The sequence below is a fragment of the Primulina eburnea genome, chromosome 17 (assembly GCF_022965805.1).
Source record: "Primulina eburnea isolate SZY01 chromosome 17, ASM2296580v1, whole genome shotgun sequence".
NCBI classification, from domain to species: domain Eukaryota; kingdom Viridiplantae; phylum Streptophyta; class Magnoliopsida; order Lamiales; family Gesneriaceae; genus Primulina; species Primulina eburnea.
Window position 1 is genome coordinate 22,864,202 of NC_133117.1, and position 17,752 is coordinate 22,881,953.

Here is a 17,752-nt window from a genome sequence, read left to right on the forward strand (position 1 = left end):
TGTAGTACTCGTTATTCCAGTTTATACGTGTTGAGTCCTTAGACTCACTAGACTTGATCGATGCAGGTGAGTACGATGAGCAGGAGACAGGAGGTGGCGACCAAGGGGCAGGCTTGGGCTGAGCGGCAGGCTAAACCCGAAGACCGCAAGTTTATGTTTATGCAAACTTTTAAAATACTCTGATGGTTTGATTTGAATGTGAGACGTTTTGAGACAGCGTTCTTTTAGCAAACTTTTATTTGGTGATGGATTATTTTAAAGATATTTTATGTATGTTGGGTGACGACCGTACGGATGTTTTATTTGATTAAAATTTTTAATTTTTCCGCAAATTTCAAGTAGTAAAAGTACGGTACGTTACATTGCCTCTGTCTCATGTTCAGCTCTGCTTGTGAAAAGAGGTATTTCAAACTCTTATGATCATTAAATATCTCAAATGTCTTCCCATACAAGTAGTGACGCCAAATCTTTAGGACAAAAACCACTGCTGCTAGTTCCAAGTCATGCACTGGGTATCTAGACTCATGTGGCTTCAATTATCGTGAAGCATAGGCAACCACATGGCCATTCTGCATTAATACACAACTCATTCCTCGATGCGAACCATCAGTGTGCACTGTAAATCCTCCTACACCTGATGGGATAGTTAGAACTGGAGCACTAGTCAATCTCTGCTTAAGTTCAACAAAACTAGCCTCAGATGCATGTGACCAAATAAATGGTGCATTCTTTTGTGTCAGCTGGGTAATTGTCCTAACAATCTGTGAGAATCCTTCAATAAATCTACGATAATAGCCTGCCAAACCCATAAAACTACGCACCTCAGGAACTGATGTCGTCTAGACCAATGGATGATTGCCTCAACTTTACTCGGATCAACTGATATACCAGCACTTGAAATCACATGTCCAAGGAAAACCACTCTATCCACCCAAAACTCACATTTGGATAATTTAGCATATAGCTTCTCAGTGCTCAAAATCTACAAAAACAGCTCTCAAGTGCTCGGCATGCTCAAATTCAGATTTTGAATAAATAAGAATATCATCAACGAAGATCACAAAAAATTGATCTATGTACCTTTGAAACACACAGTTTATCAAATACATGAATACCACAAGTTTATTGGTCAACCCAAAAGGCATAACCAAAAATTCAAAATGCCCATAGCAGGTACGAAAAGCAGTCTTAGGCACATCCGCGTCTCTAACTCTTAACTGATGATATCCGGATCTTAAATCAATCTTAGAATATACCGACGAACCCTGCAACTGGTCAAAGAGATCATCAATCATTGGCAAATGATACTTATTCTTTACTGTGGCTTTATTTTACTGTCTATAATCGACACAAAGCCTCATAGACCCATCTTTATTCTTCACGAATAAAACTGGAGCACCACTAGGTGAAACACTTGGTATTATATATCCTTTAGCCAATAGATCCTCAAGTTGTTCCTTCAGTTCAATTGAAGCCATCCTATAAGGAGCTCTAGAAATAGGCTGTGTACCTGACATCAAATCAATGTTGAACTCAATCCTCGGACTGAAGGAAATCCTGTAATTTCATCTGGAAATACATATGAAAATTCACTAACAATTGGAATATCTGCCAATTTAGGTACTGACCTTGAAATATCAATTGCATAAACCAAGAAACATTATGCTTCTTTCTGCAACAAACGAGTCATGGACAAAACAGATATCAAAGTAATCTTAGCTCGAGAACCCTTCCCATATAATGTCTAGTGATCTGTCATATAATGTCTAAACTTGACAACCTTCTGAAAACAATCTACAGTATCCATGTATCTTGTCAACATGTCAATGCCAACTATGCAGTCAAAATCAGACATCTCCAACACAATACAATCAAGATCAATGACATTATCCTCATAACGAAATTCACAACCACTTATCATTTTAGCTGACCTCAATACTTTGTCCAGTGGAGTAGAAATAGATAATGTAGATGATAATGGCATAGAATGCAAGGAAACAAAGTTAATCATCCGCTCGGGGTGGGGTGCTGTGTTCTACAATCCCAGAACTATGGTGCGCCTATAGAGAGTGTTCAGGCCATAACAGCGACCTGAATACACTATGCCAACTCAACTATAGCCCCATACGTCCAACAAATCAATAAATCAAGGAGACCTCCGCCATATCAGATCTGAATCGACAAGTGGCTCAATATGCAATGTAATGAGGCAAATCAATATCATCATCTCGATATCATAAACTCAACTCAAGATAACAATCATCATCAAATCACAATAAATTCATCTAACCATAGAATTTTTTTGTAAGGTCCAGAAATATTTAATTCACGTAACCTGAATAGACCCATCTTTATTCTTCACGAATAAAACTGGAGCACCACTAGGTGAAACACTTGGTATTATATATCCTTTAGCCAATAGATCCTCAAGTTGTTCCTTCAGTTCAATTGAAGCCATCCTATAAGGAGCTCTAGAAATAGGCTGTGTACCTGGCATCAAATCAATGTTGAACTCAATCCTCGGACTGAAGGAAATCCTGCAATTTCATCTGGAAATACATATGAAAATTCACTAACAATTGGAATATCTGCCAATTTAGGTACTGACCTTGAAATATCAATTGCATAAACCAAGAAACATTATGCTCCTTTCTGCAACAAACGAGTCATGGACAAAACAGATATCAAAGTAATCTTAGCTCGAGAACCCTTCCCATATAATGTCTAGTGATCTGTCATATAATGTCTAAACTTGACAACCTTCTGAAAACAATCTAAAGTATCCATGTATCTTGTCAACATGTCAATGCCAACTATGCAGTCAAAATCAGACATCTCCAACACAATACAATCAAGATCAATGACATTATCCTCATAACGAAATTCACAACCACTTATCATTTTAGCTGACCTCATTACTTTGTCCAGTGGAGTAGAAATAGATAATGTAGATGATAATGGCATAGAATGCAAGGAAACAAAGTTAATCATCCGCTCGGGGTGGGGTGCTGTGTTCTACAATCCCAGAACTATGGTGCGCCTATAGAGAGTGTTCAGGCCATAACAGCGACCTGAATACACTATGACAACTCAACTATAGCCCCATACGTCCAACAAATCAATAAATCAAGGAGACCTCCGCCATATCAGATCTGAATCGACAAGTGGCTCAATATGCAATGTAATGAGGCAAATCAATATCATCATCTCGATATCATAAACTCAACTCAAGATAACAATCATCATCAAATCACAATAAATTCATCTAACCATAGAATTTTTTTGTAAGGTCCAGAAATATTTAATTCACGTAACCTGAATGCATGCAATCTATGGTTTTCTTTAAATTATGTGTTTAATTATTTTTATCCATTTTATACATAATTATGGCATTATAGGATTTATTTCATGATATTTTAAAATTTCATGCATAAGGATTTTTAAGTTGCATTTCGCGCTCGAACGAGGAACGGATACCGAGGAATTATCAGGAAAATTATTTTAATTACATGATTAATTTTTATTAATTAAAGTTGTTTTAAAATTATTTTTCAAGAAATGAGCTTTGTTGGGTATTTTTACCCGCCGGAGCATATTTTTAATCAGTACGTAAATTTTATCGAATCGGAGGACTTTTTGAGGGCTCAGACAATATTTTCGAAAACTTACCAAAATGGAATATTTTCGGGAGTGTGTTTGGGCTTGATGGGCCTATTTTTAAACTTAATGGGCTCAAAACTCTCTTAATCCTCTTTAAATCAAAGCTAGGGCCCATTAGCATTTTTATTATCCATTAATAACACCCTAAACACTCCATAAACCTAAACCTAACTAAAGCAACTGCCCACCCCTCCTTCTCCAGCAGCATTTCACGTGAATTTCAGTTGCAAGGGCAGTAAAATTTCGGCCATTGACTCTTCCTTCAAGAAAACTTCTATCCGCCTCCCCGTTTCTCATCCCATGCGTGTACTGTGGGGACCCGGGCTCTAAATCTTTTTCTTGGGATTAAATGGATTGTTATTCTAAAATGTGGGTCAATTTGTTGCTTTTTACATTACATCTAATGTAAACAAACCAGCATGAGTTCTTTATTTAAATACAACATACAAACATCAAATACATGTATTGTTCTGTATGTTTTCCCTAACCAGTAATAAAGGACAGTACATAATAAAAGACGACTACTGGTCCATCTGCTACGCCCGAGATCTCCACGCTAACACGATCATCTCTGTCTCGACCCAGATCCTGCCCCACCTGTTGTTATGCACACATACAGACATAACAACAGCCGGAAAACCGGTGAGAACACATCCCAGTATAAACATGTATACATGCAGTAAAACAATCTAAAACATGAAACATGCTGATATGAATGTCATTCATATATAATCATGAAATGCGAGCCTAATCATGTCTAGATGCGACTCGACTAAAACTCTAGGGATCCCGGTGTGAATAAGACGATCTATCACCTACCCTCCCAATCGGGGTGACGGTACGTCTTATTCCTAGACTTCGGCCTGATCTGTATCCACGTCTACAATAGGGGGGTGATCTTCCCCTAAGCTGGGATAGAACCGAACGTCTAGAAGTCTGCCTGATCTCCAGACTGTCCTATCTTAATGCATGAATACAAAATCTGTAAACAAGCATAATCATCTAATGCAATGTAACATGATCTGTAAACAAAGCATAATAGGAATTGAATACAAGTTCTAATAATCATCTAATGCAATGTAACATGATCTGTAAACAAAGCATAGCGAGAATTGAATACAAGATCTATAAACAATTCTATAATAATAATACCTATATCAAGATATAAATAATAAAACTCGTATGTGATTTTGGTTGGGAAACTCAAATGTGATCTCATTTGAGTCGTGATTCCCCAAAACAAAGCATGTAGTATACCTTCCGTCGTAGAATTGCTGTTACAGTCGTGAAGATGAATCTGCAATAGGAATGATTCTTAACACTTCTAAGAAATGTTTCTAATGCTTTTAAATCTAACGAAATCTCGCCTCTATTTATAGACAATGATCGGAAGATCCGATCCACTTCGGACGCTCCGATCTGACACCCTTCGGACGCTCCGAACTTACTTCGTACGTTCCGAATCCTGCATGTCTTCCACGTCTCTAGCCAACTGTCTCGGATGATCCGAACTACGATCGGTCGATCCGAACTATTGCATGCCATCCATGTGTCCAGCCACCTGGCTCGGACGCTCCGAACTCCGAACGGACGGTGCGAACTCTGATCGTACGTTCCGATCTCGGTTCGGTCCTTCCGGTCTCACCGAAATATAAATAAGCCAACATTCTCGATATCGGTCAATCTAATCTCAATAGATATCATTTCTTATTTCTTATGGTTATGTACAATCTTCACAACATATTTATGAATTCGTACATGTCAATCATTGCTCTGGGCATTACATTTCTCCCCCTCTAAGACAAAAGTTCGTCCTCGAACTGAAGTAACCATACAAAGTATCTAAAACAGTTTGATAATCTAAACTGAATACATACTCATATCATATAAATAACTCGGGGTGTTTCTGCCTCATGTTTTCTTCCGTTTCCCACGTCGCTTCCTCAATGCTATGTCGACTCCACTGAACTTTCACAAGTGGAATGATCTTCGTTCTGAGCTGTTTGTCCTTTCGATCAAGAATCTGTATCGGTCGTTCTATATAGCTCAAGGTTTGATCAAGTTCAGCTTCGTTCGGTTGAATAACATGAGAAACATCTGGCATATATCTGCGTAACATTGATACATGAAATACGTCATGTATTCCGGATAAAGAAGGAGGAAGAGCAAGTCGATAAGCTCGATCGCCAATCTTCTCAAGAATCTCGTAAGGACCAATGTATCGAGGCGATAGTTTCCCGCGTTTGCCAAATCGAACAACACCTCTGAATGGAGAAATCTTCAAGAATACTCTATCTCCTGCCTCAAATACTAATGGTCTACGTCGGATGTTGGCGTATTTTGCTTGTCGATCTTGTGCTGTCTTCATTCTCTTCTGAATAAGTTTCACCTTCTCTGTCATGTCACGAATCATATCTGGCCCAAGTTCTGGTACTTCTGAAACATCATCCCAATATAGCGGAGATCTGCACCTCTTGCCATACAAAGCTTCAAACGGTGCCATCTCAATGCTCGTCTGATAGCTATTATTGTACGAGAATTCGCAAAGAGGTAGGGAATCTTGCCAACTAATGCCAAAATCTAGCACGACGGCTCTCAACATATCCTCTAATGTCTGGATAGTCCGTTCTGACTGTCCGTCTGTCTGAGGATGGTAAGCAGTGCTAAGGTGTAAGGTCGTACCTAACGCCTGCTGTAAACTGTGCCAGAAGTGAGAAGTGAATCGTGGATCACGATCTGATACGATGGACTTCGGCACTCCATGTAATCTGACTACCTCTCGAATATAAATCTCCGCCATCTGATCCTGTCTATACGTCATTCTATAAGGGATGAAACAAGCAGATTTGGTCAATCTGTCAATAATGACCCAAATCGCATCGCCACCTCTGGATGATCGAGGTAACTTCGTCACGAAATCCATGGAAATGTGGTCCCATTTCCATTCTGGAATGGATAAACTCTGAAGTAAACCCCCCGGCTTCTTCCTCTCGGCCTTCACCTGTTGGCAGTTCAAGCATTTAGACACAAATTCGGCAATGTCTGACTTCATTTGCTTCCACCAGAACTGTGTCTTCAAGTCATTGTACATCTTTCTGCCACCAGGATGGATGCTGAACCGACTACAATGTGCCTCCGTCAGAATCTGCTGTCTCAAATCTGCAACATCTGGCACAACTAGACGGTTATTCACGTACAACACATGATCTCGTACCTGATATTCTGATACATGCCCTGATCTGACCATTTGGATTGATCTTTGCACATTCTGATCAGTTCTTTGTGCTTCCTTAATCCTCATAATCAAATTGGGCTCAACTTGGATCGTAAAGAGTCGTAGTGGCTTACTATCTGTATCAAATTCTAATCCAGATGTACAGCAATTTTCAACTAACTTGTTAACACCTATCGTCGATAAGGACAATGAACATACCTTACGACTCAAGGCATCTGCTGCTGCATTTGACTTACCTGGATAATATTTGATTTCACAGTCAAAGTCTTTCAGAAGATCTAGCCATCTACGTTGCCTCATATTCAATTCTGATTGAGAAAATAGGTACTTTAAGCTCTTGTGATCGGAAAAGATCTCAAATTTCTCGCCATAGAGATAATGACGCCAAATCTTTAATGCAAACACGATAGCCGCCAATTCAAGATCATGAATGGGGTATCGAACTTCATGTGGCTTCAATTGTCTCGAGGCGTATGCGATCATATGACCTCGCTGCATAAGAACACATCCCAAACCTCTATGAGAAGCATCACAATATCTTCAAGCCAACTTTCGCACTCGATGGCATTCTCGGTACCTTTTAAAGTGGGAGGTCGAAAGGATTGGAATCGCTTCAGCAACGTCTCCATAGGGGTCGCCGTAACATCCATAGGATCTCCGGATGTACTCCCCTGCTCTGGCGCTGCTGATCGTAGAGGTACGGCTGCTCTTCTAGGAGGCATATCTAATAATCCAGCTGATTAGTAAACAAGATATACAACTGTCTCAGCCATCATCTAGTCAGTTACCTCTGATCTAGAATCGGTTCTGATTCAGTCAATCACATGCTGAAATTAATCAAATACCAAACAACATGTAATAAGAAAGCAATAATCATGCTAGCACATCATCAAGCAAGGAAGAAGACTCGATCTACCCCGCTCATTCTATCCTATTTTAGTCTAACGGAACTATCGGCCAGTCTAACGGAACTATCGGCTCTGATACCACCTGTTGTGGGGACCCGGGCTCTAAATCTTTTTCTTGGGATTAAATGGATTGTTATTCTAAAATGTGGGTCAATTTGTTGCTTTTTACATTACATCTAATGTAAACAAACCAGCATGAGTTCTTTATTTAAATACAACATACAAACATCAAATACATGTATTGTTCTGTATGTTTTCCCTAACCAGTAATAAAGGACAGTACATAATAAAAGACGACTACTGGTCCATCTGCTACGCCCGAGATCTCCACGCTAACACGATCATCTCTGTCTCGACCCAGATCCTGCCCCACCTGTTGTTATGCACACATACAGACATAACAACAGCCGGAAAACCGGTGAGAACACATCCCAGTATAAACATGTATACATGCAGTAAAACAATCTAAAACATGAAACATGCTGATATGAATGTCATTCATATATAATCATGAAATGCGAGCCTAATCATGTCTAGATGCGACTCGACTAAAACTCTAGGGATCCCGGTGTGAATAAGACGATCTATCACCTACCCTCCCAATCGGGGTGACGGTACGTCTTATTCCTAGACTTCGGCCTGATCTGTATCCACGTCTACAATAGGGGGGTGATCTTCCCCTAAGCTGGGATAGAACCGAACGTCTAGAAGTCTGCCTGATCTCCAGACTGTCCTATCTTAATGCATGAATACAAAATCTGTAAACAAGCATAATCATCTAATGCAATGTAACATGATCTGTAAACAAAGCATAATAGGAATTGAATACAAGTTCTAATAATCATCTAATGCAATGTAACATGATCTGTAAACAAAGCATAGCGAGAATTGAATACAAGATCTATAAACAATTCTATAATAATAATACCTATATCAAGATATAAATAATAAAACTCGTATGTGATTTTGGTTGGGAAACTCAAATGTGATCTCATTTGAGTCGTGATTCCCCAAAACAAAGCATGTAGTATACCTTCCGTCGTAGAATTGCTGTTACAGTCGTGAAGATGAATCTGCAATAGGAATGATTCTTAACACTTCTAAGAAATGTTTCTAATGCTTTTAAATCTAACGAAATCTCGCCTCTATTTATAGACAATGATCGGAAGATCAGATCCACTTCGGACGCTCCGATCTGACACCCTTCGGACGCTCCGAACTTACTTCGTACGTTCCGAATCCTGCATGTCTTCCACGTCTCTAGCCAACTGTCTCGGATGATCCGAACTACGATCGGTCGATCCGAACTATTGCATGCCATCCATGTGTCCAGCCACCTGGCTCGGACGCTCCGAACTCCGAACGGACGGTGCGAACTCTGATCGTACGTTCCGATCTCGGTTCGGTCCTTCCGGTCTCACCGAAATATAAATAAGCCAACATTCTCGATATCGGTCAATCTAATCTCAATAGATATCATTTCTTATTTCTTATGGTTATGTACAATCTTCACAACATATTTATGAATTCGTACATGTCAATCATTGCTCTGGGCATTACATGTACCTTCAAGTTTTTGGTCATAAGATTGTTAAGGAATGCTTGTATTTTCATTTTCTCATCTCACACATCATATTTATGCTGAATTTAATATATTTGTATGAGAAGTTTACGATATGCATCATGCTTGCGTTTTTGCAAAAAGTTTGACATGAAATTTCGGTTCTTTTGCATGTTTCTCACATTTTTTGTGTACCATGCAAGGGGGCTGCTGAACCAGGGCCCTTAGAGTATCAACGTGATGTTGTTGAAGGTGTTTTTCCACTGGAGTCACGATTTTTCCCATGGTAGTAGGAAGGGCCGAGTGTTGTGGCTTGGGGTTAAGGTTTTTGTGATGGCTATGGTAAAGAGTGGAGAGGATCGGTCAAGGGGGAGACCAACTAGGTCAAGGTCCTGTCCAGAAAGGTTCAAACCGAGGCCTAGGAGAGGTCCTTCATAAGGTGGAATCGGGAGTAGAGTTAGGGTCGGCCTTTGGGCATCTTCGGTGTGCTCGGGTGGCTGAATTTCACGGCTTGGGTGGGGCTATTATCGTGGGTTCAGTAGGTCCAGAAGGGGTATTAGGGTGGTACAGGAGAGGATGGTTTTATGGCTGGTCCGAACGGTTTTGGTGTAGGGTCGGTGAAAGTGTGCTAGGGTTACGGCTAAGGTTCTATTAGCTTGAGCAGAATTTTTCCAGCAAATTTCAGGGTGTGGTCAAGAGGTTTTGGGGCCTGGTCTTGATGTTTGAAGGGCTTCTAATGTGTTTATAAGGGGTGGTAAAAAGTTGGGAGAAATATGGTTAGGTTTCGGTTCGATTCAAGTTAAAACCAGGGCTTTGGTCCAAGTTTTAAAACGAATCATTTAAGTTTTGAAACGGGCTCAAGTTTACGTCTAAGAATGCTTATATATATTTTTTGGGATGTTAAAAGGAGTTTGGTGAACTTCGGGTCGGAATTTAGAGGTCCAGGGGTAAAATGGTCACTTTGGGTCCTGGCAGCGCCCTGAACACATTTTATCATGTTTTAAATGTTTATGCATCATGATCATGATTTTTTTTGATTTTCTGAACTATACGCTACTTGCTTGATATTAAGAAAATCTACGCATGTGCATAATTTTGATAACTGATGAGAATGGTGATGTTTTGAATTATGAGAATTAGTTGTGGCTATCGAAGTATATGTAAATGCTTAAGACGTATATATAAATGATGATGATGAGGTCTAGGCACAGTGGATGGGTAACACTGATGAAAACGTGGTTGATCAAGCACCAAAGAAAACATGGGAGTCGTTGGAGTTGCCCGAAGGACCTATAACGAGGGGACGTAGCAAGAAGTTTAAAGAAGCCCTTCAAGGACTTATGATGAACTACCAAGGAGAATCTACAAGTTGGATGTCTAAATTAGAGGAGGTTGGGAATCATGGGAATAATATTGGAGGTTTTTGGAATGTTATTCAAGTGCAATTGCCGAAGGTGCAGCGCACCCGCGGTCCATAATAATCAAATTTAAGAGAATATTGCCAAAGATATAGCGCACCCGCGGTCAAGAAAGCACCGCACCCGCGGTTCAATGTTGGAAGACGAGCGCACCCGCGCTCTTAAAAGGACCGCACCCGCGGTCCTTTATATCCGATCTTCGCCGAAGCCACACCGCACCTGCGGTCCAGTCTGCAGCGCACCCGCGGTCTTCTTCCGTGTAGAATTTGTCCACAACTTTCTTTATGACTTTTTGCACTACTTTTCATGTATTGATTATTATATATTCAGTGTATATGACTGAAGAACGAACCAATTCAGATTTAATAAAATTATTGGAGATTTATCTCAATTTGCAAGGCTTGTGCTTTGTGTTTATCAAAATCAAACTTATCAAAGATTGTATCTTTGTGGCGTTTGTCGATTGTTCTTCACACGGATTGTCAAAACAAGTTCTTTGAAGGTTCGTTTGAAATTCAATTGTTTTATCGTTGATATTTGTTGCTAAGTTATAATCGCTTAGAAGTGAATATCACAAAATCGTTACTTGTTTCTAAAGATCGGGACAACATAATCGTTCCTTGTTTGTTATTGAATTGAGGGTGCGATTTCTATATTCGTGCTTGCCTTTCATTCGTACGAGGATTCGTATCATTTGGTATCAGAGCTTCTGGTTCTGTTTGATTCAAGTAAGTTATCTTTGTTGTTGTTATTTAAGATCTGTCTAAAATTTCGTTCCGATCTCAGATCTGTGGTATCCTTTTGTTTCTATTGTCATATCTATCAAAAACAAAAACAAAAATTCGTTCTGTTTCAGTTTTGTGTTATCATTTGTTCTATTTTAAGATCTGCGTTATTTATATCATCTGTTGTTATTTGATAATCCAGAATCCTCAAAAAAATTTGTTCAGTGTTATTCTATCGTTCTTGTTTTTGTGCAATCCAAGTGAGACAGTTGCAAGTGTTCACAAGTTGAATCTTGTTAGTTTGATAAAAAGAAAATATAAAGATTGAGCACACCTTTGAGAGAACTATCAAATTCGAGTGAAAAACATTTGAGTGCGAGTGTTATTTCTTTGGAGTGATCGTGAGAATTTGGGTGAGGAAAATCTTTTATTTCTACTAACATTTTATTGCAGGTACAAAATCTGAAATTAAAATGGAGAGGGAAGTAAGAGAGAATTCGAACCAGGGGTTGTCTAAGGTTCAAATGGAGGTGTTATTTGGGCATTTTAGTAGAATGATGAGGGTCGAATTGGATCCTTTATATGAGAGGTTGGATAGGCTTGAAGTTAGCACTAGTGAAAATAAATCTAAGCCTAAAGGTTTGGGTACAGTCGAAGAAGAAGAGGATGATTATGAAGTGGGAGTAGAAGAGGAGAGTCAAAACGAGAATTGGGATAGAAGCGGAAGAGGTAGAGGATTTGGTAGGGGAAGAAGAGAAGCCTTACGTGGTAGGTACGATGATGGGAATAAGGAAGATAATAACATAGGTAGCAATAAGATGAAAATTCCGTCGTTCCATGGTAAGTCGGATCCAGAGGCTTATTTAGAATGGGAAAAGCGAGTTGAATTTGTGTTTGATTGTCACCATTATTCCGAACAAAAGAAGGTTAGGTTGGCCATTGTTGAATTTGTAGATTATGCACTTATTTGGTGGGATCAATTAGTGACCACTAAGAGAAGATGCAATGAGAGGCCTATAGAAACTTGGGCTGAGATGAAAAGCGTAATGAGGAAGAGGTTTGTACCAAATCACTACTATAGAGAAATTTTTAAGAAGTTACAAACTTTGAGACAGGGTGTGAAGAGTGTTGAGGACTACTATAAAGAGTTGGAAGTAGTCATGATTAGAGCAAACATAGAGGAGGATAGTGAGGCTACTATGGCTCATTTTCTGTGTGGTTTAAACAGGGAAATTCAAGATCAAGTGGAGCTTAGACATTACTTGGATCTAGATGAAATGGTGCAGATGGCGATAAAAGTGGAGCAACAACTCAAGATGAGAGGAGTTGGTCGTACCACATAAGTTGGGAATACATCAACACCTTGGCGTTCCTACGTTGTTAAACGTGAAGAAAGCAAGGTAGTGGTCAAGCCCAAAGTTGACATTAAACAGGAGGCGCCTAAGCAGGGAATGCAAGGTAAACCTGAAACTCCTATTAATCGTTCTAGAGATATTAAATGTTTTAGGTGTCAAGGAGTTGGACATATTGCTAGCCAATGTCCCAATAAAAGGGTGATGGTGTTGAATAATTATGGGGAGTATGAATCTCATAGTGAGGGAGATGATGGAGAGGATGAAGATGAGATGCCTGCATTAGAGGATCCTGATGAGGGATATGAAGCAGTTGTGGGTGAGGCATTAGTGACTAGGCGTATCATGAGTGCCCAAGTCAAAGAAGAGGAGACGAATCAGCGGGAAAACTTGTTTCATACTAGATTTTTTGTCAGTGGCAAAGTTTGCAACATTATTATAGATGGAGGGAGTTGTACCAATGTTGCTAGTCTTGAGATGGTGGAAAATTGAACTTGCCTACTTTAAAACATCCTCAACCATATAGATTACAGTGGTTGAACGACTGTGCTGAAGTGAAAGTGAACAAACAAGTTTTGGTTGCATTTTCGATTGGGAAGTATGTTGATAAGGTGTTATGTGATGTGGTGCCAATGCATGCTTGTCATATTTTGTTAGGGAGACCATGGCAATATGATAGGCAAGTGACACATGATGGGTTTAGAAATAGATATTCTTTTGTACTCAAGAAAGAACCCATTGTTTTACTTCCTTTGTCCCCAAAGCAAGTGTTGGAGGATCAATTGAAAAAAAAGAAGAGAGATGAGGCCGAAAAAAAGAGTGAATTAAAAAGTGAGATGGTCTTTGAAAACAAAAATGAAATGGCTAAAAGAAAAATGAGGGAAAAGAAAATGAGAGGAAAGAGGCCAAAAAGAAAACATATATGGCCCAAAAGAGTGAGTTGAAACAATTGTTCCACACACATGATCCACTTGTGTTGATTCTTTACAAAGAGATTCTCTTTAACACAAGTGATATAGCCGGATCCCTTCCGAGCATTGTTGTTTCACTTTTGCAGGAATTTGAAGATGTATTTCCGGAGGAGCTACCTCAAGGATTACCACCATTGAGGGGGATTAAGCACCAAATTGATTTGGTACCCGGAAGTGTATTGCCAAATCTTCCATCTTACAGAAGCAATCCGGAGGAGACTAAGGAGCTACAACTACAGGTAAGTGAGTTGTTAGATAGGGGTTTTGTGCGTGAGTCCATGTCTCCTTGTGTTGTACCTGTTCTACTTGTTCCTAAGAAAGATGGCTCATGGCGTATGTGTGTGGATTGTAGGGCAATTAATAACATAACCATCAAGTATAGGCATCTCATACCTAGATTAGATGATATGTTAGATGAGTTGCATAGTGCATGTATTTTTAGTAAAATTGACTTGAAGAGTGGTTATCATCAGATTAGGATGAAGGAAGGTGATGAGTGGAAAACAACATTTAAAACCAAATACGGGTTATATGAGTGGATGGTCATGTCTTTTGGCTTAACTAATGCTCCTAGTACCTTTATGAGGTTGATGAATCATGTCTTGCGTGCTTACATAGGGAAATTTGTTGTGGTTTATTTTGATGATATTCTTGTGTATAGCAAAGATTTAGAAGAGCATGTTGAGATTTAAGACTTGTATTGATAACACTTAGGGATGAACATTTATATGCTAATCTTAAGAAATGTGATTTTTGTACAAGCAAGCTTGTTTTTCTTGGTTTTGTGGTAAGTTCACAAGGGATACAAGTAGATGAGGACAAGGTAAGTGCTATTCGAGATTGGCCAACACCTGCTAATGTTAGTCAAGTTCGAAGCTTTCATGGTCTTGCAAGCTTCTATAGGAGGTTTGTAAAATATTTCAGCACACTGGCGGCACCGATGACGGCGGTGATTAAGAAGAACGTTCCATTCCATTGGGGCGAGGAGCAAGAGAAGTCTTTTAATATTATTAAACAAAAATTAATTAATGCGCCTTTACTTGTTTTGCCTGATTTTTCTAATACGTTTGAAATTGAATGTGATGCTTCAGGTGTAGGTATTGGTGGTGTTTTTATGCAAGGAGGACGACCAGTGGCGTACTTTAGTGAGAAACTCAATGGAGCAGCGCTGAACTATCCAACATATGACAAGGAGTTGTACGCGCTTGTGAGGACTTTGGAGGTATGGCAACACTACTTGAGGCCTAAGGAGTTTGTGATCCATACCGATCATGAATCTCTAAAGTACCTTAGGAGACAACAGAAATTGAACAAGCGGCATGCTAAGTGGGTGGCATTCATAGGAAAATTTCTCCACATAATCAAATACAAACAAGGTAAGGATAATGTAGTGGCCGACGCACTATCACGGAGGTACATATTAATCTCTAACTTGGAGTCGAAAATCTTGGGATTTGAACATATGAAAGAGTTGTATTTGTTGGATGAGGATTTTAAGGAGATATTTGAAACATGTATGCATGGTCCACATGATAAATTTTACTTGCATAATATGTTTTTATTTAGAGAAGATAGATTGTGCATTCCTAACTCATCAATTCGTGAATTACTTGTAAGGGAGGCACATGGTGGTGGTTTGATGGGGCACTTTGGTGTGGCTAAAACTTTGAGTTGTTTGCATGAAATTTTTTATTGGCCACATATAAAACGTGATGTTGAACGTGTTTGTGAAAAGTGCATTACTTGTAGACAAGCTAAGTCTAGAACACAACCACATGGATTGTATACACCACTTCCTGTTCCTAGTGAACCTTGGGTTGATATTTCTATGGACTTTGTTTTGGGGTTGCCGAGGACTAAGAAGGGGAGAGATTCAATATTTGTTGTTGTTGATAGATTCTCTAAGATGGCACATTTTATTGCTTGTCATAAAACCGATGATGCATCAAACATTGCATATTTGTTCTTTAAGGAAGTCGTTAGGTTGCATGGTATGCCTAGGACTATTGTATCTGACCGTGATGTTAAATTTTTGAGTTACTTTTGGAAAACTTTGTGGGCTAAGCTTGGATTGTTTTCTACTACATGTCATCCTCAAACGGATTGGCAAACTGAAGTTGTCAATAGAACTTTAGGAACACTTTTGCGTGCTATTCTTAAAAAGAACTTAAAGAATTGAGAGGATTGTTTACCATTTGTTGAGTTTGCTTATAATCGTAGTGTGCATTCTACTACGAATTATTCATCATTTGAGATTGTTTATGGTTTTAATCATTTAACTCCTTTGGATTTGATGTTTTTGCCTGTGAGTGAAAGGTTGAACATGGGCAAGAAGAAAGCTGAATTCGTTAGAAGTTTGCATGAGAAGGTCAAGAATAACATCGAGAAGAAGAATTTACAATACACGAAGCAAGCCAACAAGGGAAGGAAAAATATGGTTTTTGAAAAGGGAGATTGGGTGTGGTTACACTTAAGGAAGGAAAGATTTCCCGAGAAGCGACGTTCAAAGCTTTTACCTAGGGGTGATGGACCATTTCAAGTAATTGAAAGGATCAACGACAATGCATATAAACTTGATCTGCCAGGTGAGTATAATGTCAGTTCTACTTTTAATGTCAGTGATCTTTCGTTGTTTTATGTAGGAGATGATCAAGATATGAGGACAAATCCTTTTCAAGAAGGGGAGAATGATGCAAACGTGCTTGATCAAGCATCAAAGAAAACATGGGAGTCGTTGGAGTTGCCCGAAGGACATATAACGAGGGGACGTAGCAAGAAGTTTAAAGAAACCCTTCAAGGATTATGATGAACTACCAAGGAGAATCTACAAGTTGGATGTCTAAATTAGAGAAGGTTGGGAATCATGGAAGGACGATGTAAACCTCGGGTCCCTGTCGGACACAATAGAGACTGGGAAACCATGCAACCAGACGATCTCCCGGATATAAAGATCCGCATACTGCGTCATGGAGAAAGTCGTCTTCACTGGCAGAAAATGCGCTGACTTAGTGAGTCGGTCCACTATAACCCAAATGGAGTTCGATCCTCTGACTGATCTCGGTAATCCAACCACAAAATCCATAGTAATGTTCTCCCACTTCCACTCGGGAATGGGTAGTGGCTTAACCAATCCTGCTGGCCTCTGATGTTCAGCTTTTACTTGCTGGCAAGTGAGACATTCTGATACAAATCTACGGATGTCTCGCTTCATCCCTGGCCACCAATACAATAACTGTAGGTCTTTGTACATCTTGGTGCCTCCTGGGTGAATGGAATACGGAGATGCGTGTGCCTCTGCCAAAATATCCTGTCTGATCGAACCAACACTAGGCACCCACATTCTACCTCTGTATCTCACAATGCCGTCTGAAACTGTGTACAGCACACTGCCCTTGGCTTCGTCTTTCAGTCTCCATTTCTGTAACTGCTCATCTGAAGACTGACCTGCTCGGATTCGGTCTAGCAAATCAGATTTGACTGTCAGATTAGACAGCCTAGGAGCCTTGCCATCGCGATAAATCTCTAGACCAAACTTCTGAATCTCCGACTGTAGTGGTCTCTGAGCTGTCAACTGAGCAACAACTGCCACTTTTCTGCTCAAAGCGTCTGCGAAAACATTAGCCTTTCCCGGATGATAGCTAATTTCGCAGTCGTAATCTTTCACAAGTTCTAACCACCGTCTTTGTCTCATATTCAGCTCTTTCTGCGTGAAGAAGTATTTGAGACTCTTGTGGTCGGTGAAGATCTGACATTTCTCGCCGTATAAGTAATGTCTCCAAATCTTCAATGCAAAGACAACGGCGGCTAATTCAAGGTCGTGCGTCGGGTAGTTCTTCTCGTGCACCTTTAACTGTCTGGAAGTATAAGCTATGACCCGACCTTGCTGCATCAACATTGTGCCTAATCCGAGCTTAGATGCATC

At 39.7% G+C, this 17,752-nt stretch overlaps 2 protein-coding genes across 2 annotated transcripts; one reads left to right on the forward strand and one right to left on the reverse strand.

Annotated features, from left to right (window-relative positions):
* Positions 1 to 536: 536 nt before the first annotated feature.
* LOC140817955 (uncharacterized) lies at positions 537 to 2,916 on the reverse strand. Its single transcript, XM_073177746.1, has 6 exons — positions 2,753 to 2,916; positions 2,336 to 2,537; positions 1,773 to 2,035; positions 1,629 to 1,672; positions 1,336 to 1,510; positions 537 to 783 (listed from the first exon to the last, which is right to left on the reverse strand). Exons 1-6 carry the CDS (start codon positions 2,914 to 2,916, stop codon positions 537 to 539), a joined length of 1,095 nt encoding a protein of 364 aa, XP_073033847.1.
* A 9,148-nt stretch (positions 2,917 to 12,064) lies between these two features.
* On the forward strand, positions 12,065 to 14,522 carry LOC140817956 (uncharacterized). The gene is made up of 5 exons (XM_073177747.1): positions 12,065 to 12,564; positions 12,736 to 12,832; positions 12,941 to 13,251; positions 13,386 to 13,698; positions 13,731 to 14,522. Exons 1-5 carry the CDS (start codon positions 12,065 to 12,067, stop codon positions 14,520 to 14,522), a joined length of 2,013 nt encoding a protein of 670 aa, XP_073033848.1.
* The last annotated feature ends 3,230 nt before the right edge of the window (positions 14,523 to 17,752 follow it).